General features: G+C 37.1%; 1 protein-coding gene across 5 annotated transcripts in view; it reads left to right on the plus strand.

The window, feature by feature from the left end:
- Window positions 1-16,314, plus strand: part of LOC126921658 (uncharacterized) — a 570,126-nt gene extending 553,812 nt beyond the window's left edge. For 3 of the 5 annotated variants that reach the window (XM_050733370.1, XM_050733366.1, XM_050733369.1), the window contains 8 exons: window positions 3,218-3,489; window positions 3,680-4,033; window positions 5,210-6,737; window positions 7,577-7,680; window positions 8,480-8,860; window positions 9,050-9,133; window positions 10,100-10,266; window positions 12,015-16,314. In XM_050733370.1, the coding sequence (XP_050589327.1) occupies window positions 3,218-3,489; window positions 3,680-4,033; window positions 5,210-6,737; window positions 7,577-7,680; window positions 8,480-8,860; window positions 9,050-9,133; window positions 10,100-10,266; window positions 12,015-12,354 (3,230 nt within the window). In that variant the 3' untranslated portion in view covers window positions 12,355-16,314. The remainder of the gene's footprint in view (window positions 1-3,217; window positions 3,490-3,679; window positions 4,034-5,209; window positions 6,738-7,576; window positions 7,681-8,479; window positions 8,861-9,049; window positions 9,134-10,099; window positions 10,267-12,014) is intronic. The other 2 variants (XM_050733368.1, XM_050733371.1) reach the window with 2 other exon arrangements.
- The last annotated feature ends 1,997 nt before the right edge of the window (window positions 16,315-18,311 follow it).

Below are 18,311 nucleotides of genomic sequence, written 5' to 3' on the forward strand. Positions count from 1 at the left end.
TCCATCGGCTGTCAATGCTGATCGCACTCGAGGAATTGATGGAAAACCTACGGTATTACAACGGGGAAATTGTTTCCTGTTAATTCGTTACTCGTAGAGGTTGTTTATGTGCGACGTCTGATCACACACTCGCGTATTCTACTGATCGATTTTATAAAGGTGGCCTATCGGATACGAGTATCTAGGAATTAGGTTGGTCTGCATGTTTATAGCGTTTTCCATGTATTTTGATATGTATTGTTATACGTTTGACGAAATTGGATTGTTTACGAATGGATTGTTAACAATTACAAGATTCTAATTTCGCTACCAACTCTCGCGCAATACAATATTTCGATCAAAATTATGGCAACAATACATGTTGTTCTAATTAGGAAATATACGTATGTACTGTGGGAACTAGATTGTAGATAATATATAGTTTATCGGTGTTGATGACAAATGATGATGAAATAACCGTAATTAGAATTAGCATGACACGATTAAGTAACCTATATACTGAACCTTCCCTAGCGTGACTTTAATGACTATAACGTTGATTTATGTAAATTCATATTTTCAGCGATGTTTGATATCCAAAGGATTCAATTTTGTTATTATATATTTGTTTTTGATAATCAATTTTCAATCACAGTATATAACTATACTGATAAAAAGCAGGTCCATTATCTATAATTTTCTAATCGAATTACATCCTGTAATGAACGAGCTCGTATATAAATTGATGGGCTCGTATATAAATTTGTTTAAGAAGACGATATATTTTCTATTAAAGAAATACTTCTACTTCTAATTGCCTGGCCATTCAGAATTTTTATTTTTCCAGAAATAAAAAGAATAGTATTTAGTATATATGAATACATATTTTAAACGAGGATTATGTGATTATTAAGTATCATGTTTTGCAGATACTTCAAAAATATAGATGTATATACACATAGAAAAGTTAATACTTTCGAGCAACGTATTGTTCGTAAAATATGAAACTTCCCTGTTTTCGTTTTGTTCTTCCTGCCGATTTGTTGGAATATCTTATTCATTTTCGCTATTATGCGTTCAATTCATTATTGAAATATGCGTGCACTGATCCACGGGTTTTTGATTGCCGAGTAATTTCAGAGTTTATATGCTTTTAATCATTCGCATCGAATTTGCCAATAAATATTAAACGATATCCCACACCGAAAAAACGACAAAATCATATTAGTACGTTCGTTTCTTAGCAATCAACGAAGAATTAAAAAACGCAAATTAAAGTGTACTTTTAAATTACAAGAATCTTTTCTACTTAATACTTTGAAGTAAAAGTTCCTTAAAAAAATATATATCTCGGCATATGTGTTCTATCTACTTGGAAATGGCGAAATGTTTTCGAGTTCGAGATAAATACGAGCGTCCCGCTCTTTGACTGAGACACGTTAATAAAACCATTTCCCTTCGTCGAAAGATTATTCCCTTTTCCAGCTTGTACGGTCGTGAAAAGGCGAATTAAAGAACGCACAAATGGATGGAATCGGCGCTCGTTTAAGAAGATCACAGATCTTATAATTTATTCCCCATAAACTGAAACGCTCTTACAAAGTGCGTTCGCTTAACTGGTAGTACGATTAATTCATATTAACGTCATTATAAGAGAGAATATGTACGGCTGAGACGAGCCAGGGAGAACGGATCGTTCCGCTGCATTCACTGATCTTCTCCCCTCATTTTCTCTCTTCTCGTTTCTTCAATTAGTCGTTTAAAAAGATCTCGGCAAAGAAGAAGCCGTGCTCGAAGAACGTCGTTGGAGTTGTCTCTTGTTAAGCCGTTATTTATGTAAAATTGTATGCCTGTTCGTGTTTGTAGCGTCCGTTGTCTACTGGCAGATTATATATTGGTATATTCTACTTACAAACGATACTTTTTGCGTATAGGTCTGTAATATGGTTTAAATTGGAAAGTTTTAATTGATTGTAATATATTTCTTTTTGATATCGATCATCGCTCTGTTATGTGTCATTACAGAAAATATTTAGTATGATAATTTTCATATAATTTTCAGAGTAAACGTCGTACTACAAAATTAGATAAAAATACTTTGATATCGCTGGATCGTTTACAAACTACATTCCAACGCAGTTATAACGTTGCCGTGCTTAAATGCACTACTAGCAGGAAATTTTCTATAAATAATTCCAAATTGATGATCGATGCTTAGTATTCTCATCGTTAAAGATATATTTCATTAGAAACGAGTTGATATTAATTTTAAGACCCGTGCACGGTACAGTCCGCAAGATACTTCAATTAACTAATAAAATATGTTCGTTCGTAGAATCGACAGGGTACGGTTCCGTTTCGAGAAGCATGCGCCGTGATCCCACGTTTTATCGACGAAAATTCACGCAAGTTACACGCAAACACACACGCCGATCTCCGGGAAATTAAACTGCAATGATAAAGTAAATAATTCGGTTTATTTGAATTGGAATTTATCGAAGTATCGTTTAATGATAACTAGAAAGCGGGTTAAAGGTTTTCCAAAGGATTTCTCAACCTTATTGCATTAACTGCATCCAAATAAGATTAATATTGGTACTACGATAGATATTTTAATTCCTTTTAGTCCTTCGTGTATTGATTCGAAATACATATAATCATCAAACTAATTTAAATACATCATATACTCTTTTCTTATAAGTTGGTAAGTTGGTAAGTTTAAGTTTCAATGATATTAGAGTCAAGCCAGGTCTAATACGAGAAAAAGAAATACCAGAGAAATTTGATTGCAGAACAAAAGCTGTATTTATGTAACACGAATAAATGTTAAGAAATTCGATACAATCCATATGGTATTAGTTCGATTAATAACCATTCGTAATAATTTAATACATCAAATAATGAATTATAGGAGATTTTAATGTATCACTGAAAATATGGAGAAAAAGTAATATTCAATTTTTGTATTTAATATTCCTGTACTTTCGTATTAATCAAATGTAAAAGATATAATATTGAAAACGATATAAATAAAGCAAACATCATATTATAAAATAGTGGAAACGTATGAGAATATTTTATAAATACAAGATATATATGTTATTATCGCTTAATCTGCTAACATTTCTCACGACAAATTTCATATCGTAGAAAGGAAATCTCTTACAAAAATTATTACCTCAAATACACAGAAATAAAGCGAACAGTTATTTCAAGAATATATTCTTTCATATTTCAGCAGCAGATACGAGCACAAATCAACAGCCTCGTACGAATTCAACGGTTTTTACCACGCAAGCCGACAGTGCGTCGCAGATTTCCGGTAAAACGAGCTTCGCGGTACCAGCACCGCCTCCTTTGGCCACTGCGGAAAAGGTCCGCAGACTTTCGGATGGCGAGCACTTCCGGCAGCCCAATGTCACGGTTTCCGGACACGCTACCGTACAGAAGCAACTGCAGGAAGCACAAACACAGGCTCAGGCGCAGGCGCTGGCCGACATGATCTTGAAGGTGCACTTCTGTTCTTTGATTCAAGATTTACCTACGTTTTTATATTATTCCTAAGTGTCTGATGGATAGCTATATATTTAGAAATTTAGAAATTATATGTTTCCAAAATATAGCTGGCAATTTATAACGTTTCGTGTAGCGTAATAGATGTACATTTTGATTTTATAAGAAGAAATATTTAATCTTCCAGGGCACTACCAAAATGGCTGTGAAGAGGACGACTTCCGATCCCGGGCAAAGATTGCACCTGACGTATCAGACATCGGTTCAATCGACCACCAATCCGCAGCAGCAGCAACAGCAGCAGCAGCAACAACAACAACAACAACAGCAGCAGCAGCAACAGGCACAGCAACAGCAACAACAACAGCAGCAGAATAATCAACCTCAAGCTCAGCCTACAGTTACAGACAGTTTCTCAATGACAGGTTATTCCGAAGACGGCGGTTATTTTAGCCCAAGTCTTCAAGACGAGGTGTTCCAGCAAGTCACCGCAGTTCCCGACAGCGTCCTGCTTCATGCAACACAATTGGATTCTCTTCAGGTGAGTGATTGTTTTCTTTTTTTTCTAGTTTGCTTCTGTTACCTGATCTTTTCTCTTGTTATTCTCTGTCTTTCTGACAATCAATCTGTAACTGTTTAATAAGATTATAAATATAGTGAACCATTTTTATCAACTAGAATCATGATCCCAAATTCAAAAATCACATAACAAAATTCACCTTTGTTGAATTTGATGATACTTAACTTTAACGATAATTAAAACATTCAGTTGCTATTACATTTCCATAGTAAACCTCCATGATAACCCTCAAATTCTCCAATAAACGGTTCGCTCATTCCCCTCACACACACTCAAAATAATGACTCCATTATTATGCACACGTCTTCGTTCGTTCTTCCCCAAATGCTTCGCGCGCACGACTTTCGCCTTGCAACTGCCATCCACCGAAAAGTACATGGCAAGAAGATTGCTAAAAGCGACGACGCGCGAACGGATATGAGAATCCGCGTTTTCGTCACTTGTGTCAAAACAGAATATATCCAAGATCCTTTGATGGGCTAATTACACCTGGCGTCCCGTTCTTCGTTCCGTGTCAAGCGTCGAAGACGCTTTAGTTTCAATTACGCGACGGGGCAAGGGGCCGCCTCTCTCTCCGGGCGCAGAATTTAATAAGGCGAATTATCTAAGTAGTTGGCACCAACTGCACCGACGATGACGTCGACGATGCTTTGTGCCGTTTGGAAAGCACCGTTTCCGTCTGTGTCCTCCACCTATCCATCGGATATCTTGCACGTCCTCCCTTTCTCTCTCTTCGTCGTGTTTCTCTCGTCGTCGAGGAGACTCATTAACGTCTGACCTATGAAATTCCACCGTAATGGCTGCATTCATTGACGTGCCATTGGAACGCTTTTATTCCGCGAATTTTTCATCCCCAATCGCTTGGAAAATTCAATTTTTGACGAGAACTTCTAGAATGAGGATTGGTATCCTAGGTGGAACTTGGGACAATGTTACTTTTTGAATAAGAATTTCTATAGTTTATGGTTTTAATCGATTTAAATGTTTCGGCGGATTTTTATAAAATTATTTCAATACACTCTAGGAAATATTAAATACGAATCGCAATGCAAAATTTGAGAGCAATCAGAAAATCGTGTGATCGTATAATAATCGTCTAACAAATTATTAATAATTCTAATATACCAAACCATTCAGTTTCAGACAACGAGCCTGTTACAAGAACAACCTGCCGAGCAGTTACAAGACATCACCCTGGAGGACCGATACCCATCTCAGCACACGGTGAACCCCGACTTACAAGCACTGGTCAACTCGCCGTTACCAGACTCGCTAGCCGAATTCAGTACTTACGGTGCCCAATATACAGAAAGTCCGCACACGTTACCAACCCAGTCTCCCCTGCCATCGCCTTTAACGAGACACGACAGTCCAAGTTTCACATATCCAACACCACCAGCGAGCCAAGAAGGCCTTTTAACCGGAAGCTTCCCTCTATTGAGTCCTCAAGAGGACCCAGAGAGCGTGAGACAAGTATCGTCACCCTTATCAGCGGCCTTTTACGCGACCACGATGTCCTCCGCGGCGGCGGTGGAGGAAGCTCTGAGTGAAGTATTGCCAGCTGAATCGGAAGCAGACGCTGATCTATACGGATCCGGTTCACCGAATCCGCATTCTCCACTGCCAAGCCCTTTGTCGGCGACCCCAGCACCGTCGCCACTGTCCTCGTTACCGCCGTCTTCGGTCTCGTCACCAGGACCAGTGACGTTCACGGGCACCAACTTCCCTGTGTCGCCACATCACGCTCTCCAGAATCAGATGATGCCCAACTCGGAGGACCCACTACTGTCGTCCACTCCGAAGGACTTCACGACAGCCAGCCGTAGGCGATTCGAGTTTCAATCGTACAAGTTCATCACCAGCCAAAACTTGGTCGACTTTGGACTGGGTAATGGTAGCCTAGCTGGTATTGTGGTTGATAATAACGGGGAGTTCAAACTGATCCAGACGGCTGGGCTGCAAAAGACGAACGTGCTGGTGCAGACGAGCTCTCTGAGCCCGGCGTTGACTTTCAAAAAAGAGATGCGACTGACGACTCCGAAGATGGAGCCTGTCACTGTGAATCTCGGCCTAAACGTGCAGACCAACCATCAGTACAACGCTGGCCAGTTCAATCAACAACAAGTGGTGAATCCGACGAAATTTCTTATACAGACGAATGTGGCTAAGAATAATAATATGAGACAGAAAACGGTCAGTGGAAACTTGCCTATTCCGGTGGAGCAGATCAAGGAAGAGCTTCTGGACGAGGATGTTTTCCTTAATCCTAGTAACGTACCAACTGGCAGTCCTGTTAGGCAGTGCAGAAAAAGGCCTCGTATGGATGGAGGATTGTACGCGAATGCGTCACATTCGTATCCGTCGAGATTGAGGAAGGCCTGCGATCGACATTGGGACAGTAGCTACACGCCTCCACCGATTTTGGATCCTTCTAGACCTGGACCTGGACTGTACGCCAGGCTGCATCAGTATGAAAGGGATTCTGACTTCAGTTCTGATGATTCGCAAGGGAACGATGGACCTCCGCCGAGAATTAATATCGGGACGAGGTACCAAGCAACGATACCGCCTGTTGGGAGTGACGGAGATAGAGGAAAGGGCGAGCCTGAGGCTGATCATCTGCTCTGGGATCCTGGTATAAATAACGTGCTGACAGATAATGAACGTAAGTAATTGCGGCTTTTAAAAGTTATTGGATTTGGTTTATGAGAGACTTGGGTTTATTGAGAGGTTTTTTATGACAGAGAAATGGGATAAATGTTTTTTCCTTTTCTTTTTCTTCCCTTTTTTTTTTTTTTTTTTTTTTTTGACGGAATGGATATAAGAAATGATATCTACAATTATAAGTATTTAGCTAGAGAACTTTATTGGGAATTTCCAAGCCTTTACGAATATGTGTACATATGTAAAAATGTTTTCATCCTTTTTTAATTAAGTTCTATATGATCCACGGTTTCTCAAATTGAAGATTTTTGTACCTTCTTTCCTCCGAGTCTCTCGATTGTATTAAAGGCATAATGTCAGTGAACAGTACTATCTCTGGCTTGTATATATACATTCTTGAATTGAGAAGGAATTGGTTATATAAACGATGGTTATGTGAATGATCGTACAGTGTATCTCTCATCAAAAGTATCATTTCGTATATATTAGAATGTGATTATAAAACCGCGCATTACATATGCAATAATTTCGTAAGAAACGCAGTTGTAATAATTATTATGTCTATAAAGTTAACTCGAAATAAATAATCGATATTCGTTGATTAATGTTTCCCAATGTTCCTATATGGCATCGCAGAGAATGCATTAAAAGAATAAGTAGATTACTTTATCCATAAACGTAGATTGTAATAAAACAGACGGGAATAATACGTAAAACGTTTGCAATATCGTCACGCTACAGATACACAAATTACATTTAGTTTACGCTTTCACGCCAGAGAATGCGTTGTTTCCGCGCGAACGAATTTGTATCTGAAGCAAAAAACTTTTGTTTTTGCAGTGGAAATGTACCTACAATTTGCATGCTGCGCTGCGGTACCAGGTGGAGGAAGGAACAAAGAATACGCGCTTCATCTGCTGCACATGTGCAAAGGAAATGTTCATGTACGATTCTTTCAGTTTAATTCCTTTATTCCATTTCTACCATCCTTAAAATTCCTATACCGTCCCGTTTCGCTTTTCTTTTTCTCTTGATATAATTTTGAGCAATGTATTTATTGTAGTTGAAAACAAAAAGGTTAAAAAAAATTGTATATAACCAGTGTTTCAATTTTCACATATTGCATACATTTCGTAATTTTATCCACTGGGGTTGTTTATACAAAATACATGGAATATTCACGATTATTAAAAAATTACATCTTTCCCTTGAACTCGATCTGTGCTATTCTGTCTCTGCTATCTTCTATGTACATACGAAATCATTCTCATTGTCTATATTCCATACTTTATATTTTCCTTCGTTCTCAAGTTTCTCATCAATTACATATAGCCCCAAATTATATCAAATTGAACGTCTGATCGTTCGCTGTTTGTTATGGTTTGAAACATTTCAATTAACTCACAAACAGTATCTAATAGATTTATATCTTCCTGTTCTAAAGTAAAGAAATATCATCATCTTTAATATATTTTGTATTTCCATTTTTCATTATCATTTATTCTCTTGCATGCACAGAAATCAACACGTTCTCTAACATTACTAATACGTAACTATTTTATTTTATTTGAACTGTTTAACTTCTATTTAGTCATTTTCATAAACTTATCTCAATTTCGTAATACTCTTATCATGAAACTTTTCCAAATACAGAAAGCTCTAGGATTTCTCATCTTCTCGATCTCTCTCTTTTGTTAAATTCTTTCATTAATAGTATCAACGTGGTTCATTGTTCATTTCTAGGAAGCAATGGTAAAGTTGATGAGACCGACGCCTCCGTTGCCAGCGGAACATCCGTTGCTGAGTTACGAGTGCCACGAGACCGACCGATGGACGTCGCAGGAAATGGACGCATTCTACCAGGGCCTGTTGAAGTACAACAAGGACTTCTCTGCGATCTCGCGAGACGTGGGTGGCAAGTCCGCGAAACAATGCGTGCAATTCTATTATCTGTGGAAGAGGCTGTGCCCGGACGAATACAGGAGACTGCGTGTTCGCCACGGTAAACCAAAGATTAAGACAGAGAGCAAGGATTACAAGGACACTAGGGAGCTTCGCGACGCCATCGCGTCGGTCACGGAGATGGACTTCAGCGAAGACAAATCTGTTCTTCACCGCACTCTGGTAAGTTCAATCGAGGTTCGAATAACATTATTGTTAAATCACGGATACTTATGCGTTTAAGGGACATTTAAATGTACAGACAAAGAATTCTCTTGCAATTTTAATGTGGTTTTAAAGCATAGAAAATTATCCTTCTACTTTGATTTTTTCTAGTTTGATTTTTCGTTTCACGTGGAACTTGTTCTTCAGTTACAGACAAACGAGAGAGAAAACTCGGCTACTCTGACCACTAGCGACGGAGAGCTGAGATTATTCGCATACGACTGCCCCGATGTGAGTACCGTTACTTTATATCACCCTCTATGTATTCTATCTTTTACCTACAAGCTTTATTTGATACAACGAGACCGAGTAACTCCAAACGATAACAAATATTACGATTTTAACAAATGAAGTATTAGAGTAACAGAGTTTGTTAGCTGCTGAATATAACTTAATGTCACCGCTTCTTTTTGATTAGGAATATATGATATAATATCGAGCATTTTAATATTCTTTTATATATGTATTTTTTTTTTTTAAACAACAAGCATAGATCGATCGTTAAATGTCTAGACGATTCTCGAGACTATTAAATGTATCTTTCATTAAACTTGTATTATTTTTCTATTTTTTTTTTAAATTATTAATTATTAAACTAACTATTCGTCGAGTATTGAATACGAATCGTTCAAATGTACTCCTAAATTATTATTAACGTATTATTTATAGAAAATATTGTTACTACGCTAAATAGCATATTTTTTTAAAATATTAAGACAATGTAACATTTTATATTATTTTTATCGCAATATAAGAAAAGTAAGCAATGAAATTCATTTTCAAAGAAATGCATGCATGAGGCGGCGTTTTTATTCAAAGAGAATACCTGAAAATACTGGAAATTTGGAAAATGCTACTCGGATACATAATTTGTGACCGAAAATCTACAAAAATTCACAATGATCGATTCGTATTCGATTTGTACGTACAGCGCGTGACCACTCGACACGCGTAGATAACGCGTGAACGTTTAAGTGTCGCATGTGACTTGTTGTTGGACCTGTCGTTTCTACTTTTCTCTCACGCTTTCTTCTCACAAGGTACGAGCGCGTTGTGCGTTGCGTTAAAACCAAACACGTTTTGTGCGTTTACTTATCTCTGTCCGTCGTCGTCGTCGTCGTCATCGTCGTCGTCGTCGTACGTGTTGTTGTTTGTTTGTGTTGTTTATTTTGGCTTTGTGTTTCTTTGTGTTGTCAGAGCTTTAGCGGAAGTGTAACAGTAACGATGGCCGGAAGCACCCAAACCGCCCAAACCGGCAATACCGGCCACGCCACAGTCAACACCAACTCACAAACTCACACTAGTTCTGAGCAACAACTACCCGTGCCCACCCCACTTCACTACCCCTGCAAGATTTGCGGGAAGTAAGTCTCCAATCTCTAATCTAAACAAAAAATTAAGTCCATTTCGAATAAAATAACCGAAGGCTAGCCACTGACACAAGCGAATTAATTAACACGACGGGTTACAAGCGGCAAGTATCGGCGCAAGCACAACTATAGAGAACACGTTTGCTTTTTTTTAGAGGGCGAGAAAAACAGGCCGAGAAAGAAAGAGAGCCTTCCTGCATTAGATTATCTCGTCTTTTTCCCTTTTTTTTTGTCTCGAACCACGTAGCATTTTTCAGTGCTCGTTTTTGTAGATTCGAATTTCGGTTACGTGTCGTATACTCAACGGAGAGTTCGCGAATAACAGGGATATTTTGTTAATAGTAGTACTAGAAGGGATGTCACTTAATATTATAATTAAATAATTAAAAGAAAGACAGGAAAAAGAATCTTTGGGATTTAGAGTGAATTCTTGAATTGAACGATTTTTAAAAAATTGTTATAACGTTAAAGTTGCAAAATAATTGTTTAGAGAATAGAAGTTGATCGAAAGATGATTTGAAGAAGCCAAAGATATCCTTGATATTCATTAGCACTCTGTACTACAAACATATTTTCACAAAAAAACTCATTACGATACTTGTATCCTACTTGCTGCTAGATACTGTTAATGCCGCTTTTTAATAGGTATTTTACTTACTATATATTAACGTAGGACAATAATTATGCAATATGCTATTGCAGCAAGTTTGATATGTTCAATGAAAACGCACTATTCTCTATATAATATACTCAAATAAATTGCTTGGTACATATCTTTTCAACAACCATAGGTATCTCGCGGCAAATTTATTAAAACGGTATTGTTAATCGTCTCTGTCCTCTACTTTTAATTCCTTTTGTCTTGAGATTTATTAATTTGTTTCAAGATCTGCTTGCAACGCTCTGTGCATAATTGCATAATGAAATCGATGTATTTGCCTGAACGTATACGTTTTAAATCTAGAATTGAATTGCAATGTTGCAAAATATTGCAAAAATGTTACAAAAGCATCGATGTACATATAAATTAGAGAAAATAGTGGAAAATTTCTAACGATACGTAGTAGCATATATGACTATGATACGTAAATCAAATCGTTGAGAAATGCACTGTGAAAAATATTGTACATCTGTATCTCCTTGCTCGATATAATTTTTTTATAAATTTGTTATTCGCCTCATTAAATTACGTCTACGTTGCTGTCACTTACATTCCTTTCTCTGTTAAACCAGCATTTCGATCTCGTTCATTTGAATTGCAATCGTTCCAATACGGTTACACGTCGCACGTCAAGGTGAATAATTCCGGCAATAAATATTTAGAATGCTTGCATTACCATGGAATCGATAATTAATGTTGCAGCGCATCATACGCATGATCTGTCATTAATTAGCTCAATGTTCATACGTCGTTGTCGTCACGATCATGAATACCGAACACATCGTTGAAAATACGTTCGACAAGAATTACAAATACTCCAAATCATCGAAATTATACACCAATTTATCAAAGAAAAAGAATATTACAAAAACAAAATGAAAGATCCCCTTTCGATACGATACTATTAATGTTGCCCACATCTCAATAGCTTCAATTTCTTTTATACGCATAGTCTGTGTGTTATGTACCGATCCCAGGCATCGTGTTTACATTTACCTATCTACAGTCTAATCCGTTCAAACTTAATTCCGATAGTAAATCGTCGATTGAACTAACACGATCGTTCAATTTGTCTTTGCAGAGTTTTCAACAAAGTGAAAAGCAGAAGCGCACACATGAAATCTCACAGGCCGGTACCCTCGCCCGATTCAACGGGACAGGAATCTAAAAGGCCTGCACAGCAGCAATCGAAGGTGCAGCAATCCCAACAGCAACGTCAACAACAACAACCACAACAACAACAAGCGCAGCAACAGCAGCAACAGCAGCAGCAGCAGCAGCAGCAACAACAACAACCAAGCAGCGTTTCATCGCAGGCCCAAGACTTCAATCAGCAACAACTGCCTCCCAGCAATAGTGACACCGGCGCTCAGAATCAAGCGCATTTATGGCACAACCCAACCCGGCTCAGACCACCATAGGACGATGCCCAGCCGGTTCAACTAAAGTTACCTTAACGAAGGCTGTAACGGTACGGTAGGAAAGTATTTTACGGTCGCGCTACGTTAATAGGCAGGCACTACTAAGAGAAACTAAAACTAGAAAACAATAAATCACGATCGTCGAAGGATCGTCGATGGCACGACGAAAACGCGTAAAAAGTTAGTGACTCCAGTGTCAATCTACAGAGAAAAAAAGAGAGAGAAAGAGAGAGTCGTGTCTCGAAACCTCCTACACAGAGGCAAAACGTTAACTGACGTTCTAGGCGAGTTATAAATGGGAAACGGACACTTCCATATGATAGATAATATAGTTCCAAGAACAATGAAAAGAAGGAAACAAATGAAATAAAGAAAACGAGAAATACCTCTTGTACGCGCTATGGACTTGAGCGAAACGAAATGACGCGTGTTCTCTATCAGACCAGCCATACCATAAGTTATACATACGCGGTCACACATAGGTGCGGAACACGTGCATCGGAGGATGAAGCTATCCCGAGGTACCTCTATCCTTTGTTAGTAACAGACTTCGAAAGAAACCGTTAAAAGGAGAAACAAATGACACAAGTACGATCAGAATGGAAATTCTAATTTTTTGAAAAGAAATCTAGATACTGAAAATGACGAAACGAGGGTAGAGATATCGCGTGGGTGTTGTACTTCGCAGCAGTAGTCGAAGCTCTGTTCAACGAGGAGACAGGGTAACGGAAGTCCCCCATTTCGTGTCAAACGAGGGATGGACGAAACATTGCGACAGTCCAGCAACGGCAGCGGTCAACAGCGATCGGTTGGATTTGTCTATGGGATAATAATCGAACGTGCAAGCTTTCCGTCTGTTTTATTGATCATTTTCGTTTTGTCAACAAAAGAGGATGTTGGAGACGCGTGAAAACGTCATCGACGAACCAAATGGCCTACAGGAAAGATCGTGTCCTACACGAGCAACACACTGGCTGGTGTTTTTAAGTATTTCCTTTATTTTTTCTTTTTTTTTTTTAAAGTAGCAATCTAGCAGAGGTTAAAACCTGACTGGATGAGTCAGGATAAGGGAATTAGCCACGATTTAGTGCGATGTAACGCGTTGAACGATTATTCGCAGTTTTCGATGTACCTATTATGGCTATATGCACGTGAAATGTTCCCAGGATTGTGCCACAAGACATTAACTGTTACCTGTTGCCTCTTTGTCATTTTTTAAACATTTTAGATTAATTTTAATCGTCTTTTCTTCACTATCTACTCTTCATTACTTCTTTTATTTTCTTTTTTTTTTTGGTTTATCGTAGACGAGATCGGCTTACGAATCGAATCGTTTAACCTGCGATTAGAAGAATCTTTTCTTTCGGATATTTTTCAACGAGATTCGAATGGAAAACAAGACGATTAGAATAAAGAGAGCTATAAACAGAAGTGTAAAGCTAATTGGTTAAATATAACACGAACGTAGTGTAATATAAGATGAACTTAATCTAAAATTGATCTTGTTTTTAAAAACGCACGAAAGGTAACGATCTTATAAACGGTTCGCGAGCACATCCCGTCCTTCTAAAATTAATACGACTTGTTGCACGTTCGCTCTAGTTCTACTTAGTTTAAATTTACATTTAGCGTATTTAAATGTCGATAAGTAAAGCGATCAATCGTCAAGAGAAAACGTTCGTAGATTTGTTGAAGCTCCCCAAGATTTTTGTTACCTCTGTTACTTAATATATATAATATATATATTAACTATATTTGTCAGAATAAATTTTAATATATATTATATATATATACATATTATACATATGTATAAACAGATCGATGTAATTTGAAGATGACTCGTAGCCTAGGCGAGATATAGTCCTCTATAGAAGAAAAAAAAAAAAGATTAAGAAAGAGAGACACGTTGTTCAAGTTTCACTTCGGGCCGCGATCGATCGTGCGATCGCGATCGAACTGTAACATAAATTAATTATACATACAGCCATGAATACATTATATATACGTGCATCGAACGCAGACACGTGGCAGAGAGCGTTTATTTAAATAAATCGAGATGCGAACAAAAGAAAAAGTAAGAGATAAGAAAAAGAAAGAAGAAACAGACGGATTATTAGTCGACTAACAATGATCGCGTTAGATCACCACTCTATGTGTACATAATTCGTGTACATGTCTGTACATAATTCTAAACGTCAGTGTCTGTATGTACAATTCGAATGGATTTTAACGCAAAAAAAAAAAATACGTAGGTTATAGGTTTTAGGTTGTTTTAGGAGGGATCTATATTATAAATAAAGTATATATACTTGGCTTGATTTTCTACCTTACTAGGGACTACGAGGCGAGACCCTCGAGCCAATGACGGTGAATCGCCTGGATACAAGTTTCGCAAATTTTTATCCTTTCGTTTTAACGGAATTCAACGATGTTCCTGTATGTAAGGTGCCTTAAATGATCGTTTGCGTTAATTTTATAAATTGTTACCGTGGCGTTGACAATAAGTTGTCTCGCCTTTATGTTTCGAAACTTTATCCGATAGGTAGTACAAATGTAATTTAATTAAAGAGTAATTATGTTAGCGATTACTTAGCAATTATATCGTTTAATTAATATTTACGTCGGCGTACGAAATTCGGCCTGAACGGCAGAAATTCGATGTTGCTTGTTTTTAGTTACGTTGTATTACGTTGTTTGCTTGTTTTAAATGTATATATAGGAACATCGTTCCCGGCGAAATTTTACAAGTAAAGATATACGAGAAACAAATATACGAGAAAAGCTACACGTGGCGTTGACACGTACTCGAGCTACGTTTCACGATACGTGTGAACGCTAAAACGTATACATGTGTATCCATTGGTCGACGTCACTCGAGAGATTGTCGTTCAGATTTGTCCGCCGATCGTAGCTGCTCTAATTCTACCTTTAAAGATATTGTTATTGTTAACACTCTTCTTCTTATTAACTTTTACCATTAAAAGGAATTAAAAAACCACGATATACATTTTAACTTTTTAAACTTTTCACGTGTAAAAAGGGGAAAAAAGCGAAAAAAAGAGATGCAAGTGACTGAGGATGCTTTTAAAGAATCTGCCAAGTTTTAAACGAAAACAAAAGGGGAGAAAGGAAGAGAAAAGTGAATGAAAGAAAGGATGGCTTGACATTTTCCAATGTTGCTTTTTTAGTCTGAAAAATACGCGAGGAAAGAATATCGTTACAAACAACGTACAAACACGTTTCGAAACAGATGGAGAGAAAGATCTAGGAGAAAGGAGAGATACTTCCGTTTGACGTTCCGCATTCGAGCAGATTCGTTGGATTTTAAGCTTACGAGAGAATCGTCTGTCCTTTATGCGTGTGTGTCTTGTGTTTCTTCCATGTTTTCCCTTTCCAACCCTTCTCAACCCCCTGATCTACCGACGAAAATGAAATCAAGAAAGAAATGTGTAACGCGCTGTTCAAACGACAAACGTTCCGGCCACGCACCATTCGTTCATTTACAGACAAGAATTGCGTATCGATAAAAAAAGAAAAAAAAAGAAAAGAAAGGCGTATGGCCAAGGGCACCGTTCTATCTATTTAAAGAAAGAAAAACATCTCTCGAAAAAAGAGAAAACCGCTGAGAAATAATGAATCCTTGTTTCCTAGATACCTAAATATCGTTCCACAGACACGCAACGAACGATCGTTTCGTTTGAGAGAAATATTTTTATCACGTTGACCACATTTGATAGCAATGAAGAATAAATAAATCGAAGCAGTATTTTATCGTTCAAACGTTCGACGCGTGTACTTATTTTCGAATCTTAAATCGCGAATATCACTGATACTTACGGCCCATGGGTATACCTCTTTTACGACCATAGAAGAACACACGATTTTGTAAACTCTGAGTGAACGGCCTCCAGTAAAGAAGGAAAGGAAGAGAGAGAGAGAGAAAGAAAGAAAAAGAAATAAGTCGAATAAGATGCGTAATCCTAGAAATCTATAATTAACTATACTAACTAAGATCCTAGGTGATTCGAGTATTTAAAAATAAGTTCATTTAAGGTGTAAAAGTGTTATATATGTGAATCCCGACCACAGGTCCGGGTCATAAGTCGAAATGCAACAAAATTAGCAGACATATCATTTAAGACAATACACTTGTTACAGAAACTACGTTTCTACTAATGTAATTCTTATTATATGTACGTAATCTAACTCTTAATCAGATTTAGAATCGATTCGAGGTGAAACACGACGTAGTTAGCGATAAAAAAAAAAAAAGAAAGAAAGAAACAAGAAGTCGAGGAGAGGGAAAAGAAGAAGAAAGTGTTGAAATTATTACACAGCAGCGAGATCAAATCCAGAGACCACGATCGTTAGTTGTTAAAGTACAACCGAATTGATTATTTCGATAATTTCGTAGTTAAATAATTCTTATTAAATTGCGTTACGAATTTAAGAAAAAAACAAAGTGATTATGTACTTAAAATTTAGTTAGCTTTTAATCAGCCTTCTTCGGTAAGATTATGTGTACTTAATAAAATGTAATTATTCTACGTTCTTTCTCCTGTAACGAGAAAGTTCCAAGCTTGGTCACACTCTCTGGATTTGTTTGGCCAATGTAAACGCAAGAGGCAATTCTGGAGGCTGATTACTCAGAATTTTGAGGAAAGGTACGATAAAACGAAGCAATGAAACAGTAACGAATATATGCATGAATTGTACAAACGAGTCCCTCCACGTCACAGAAAAAAAGAATGATATATATATATCTATATGGAGAATATATATATAACAAAAAAAAAATGATAAATATGTGATGTATTTAAATGGTATGTGGTATATGGTATTACATATTTGTACATAGGCGGACCCGTGCCATCAATTAGTGAGTTGTACCGATATTGTACTGCCATTAGTCGAGTTAGCGGATAACATCGAGTGAATGGAGATAGATTGACGACGAAACGGATTACGTTCATCGTATGAAATTTTTGTTTCTACCGGCAAAATCGTACAGCCGAACGAAAAGCGTAGCAGATTCGAATTCGGTGATTAATTTTATTATATTTAATTCTATGTAACTATCCAGACCGAGTGAAATTGATTTTTTAGAAAAAATCTTATTTAAACACGACCGGAAAACTTTAGTTTAATTTTTATCGAGCACGAAATTGTTACGCAATTTATTTAATATCGTACTAGACGTTATCGATTATATTTATCTAAGTGTTAAAAAAGAAAATGTATAGTTTAAATAATTTCACAATGCGCTGATTAATTTTGAAACTTCCACGAAGTACAAAATTATTTAACGATATTTTAATATATATTATATTCGTAGTTAATTTAAATCATTAAACAGACCAAGGCAACATAGTGCCTTCGAGTCTATCGTTACCATTGTTCATCGTGAATGTGATTGATTTTCATTAGTCGAATTTTATTTAATAATTTATTAACACACCATAACTCGTATGTCTGCGAAAAGAGAAAGATATGCCTCACATCGTCGATAAATCAAACCGAAGCAATGGCGAGGTGACGTTGCGAAATATATTGGTACAACTCGGCGAAGAAAGTGTAGCGTGGTTATACACCTGAGGAATGTGCTCAAAATACTGTATTAAAATGAAAAAAAAGTCTACTAAATGATCATCATCGTTTATGCAAGAAAAAAAACCTACTCTTAAACAAGTGAAAAGTTATTTATTGGATTATATTGATATCGTAATCTATCGTCCTCTTACCTATTACCTACTTTAATATCTATCTCTATACGCCAGCATGGTTCTTTATACTCTTCTATTTGATGTTAATACTATTCTCTATTATAACTTTTACTACGACGGAGAAACAAAAAACGAAATGTATTGTTAATAGTGTTTTTAAATGTATTCGAAGCATGGTCAGCTGTAGGTGAGCCACGGATACGTAATGTCGCGTTTCACATGAGAACTGATCGA

Source organism: Bombus affinis, chromosome 11 (genome assembly GCF_024516045.1).
Source record: "Bombus affinis isolate iyBomAffi1 chromosome 11, iyBomAffi1.2, whole genome shotgun sequence".
Lineage (NCBI taxonomy): Eukaryota > Metazoa > Arthropoda > Insecta > Hymenoptera > Apidae > Bombus > Bombus affinis.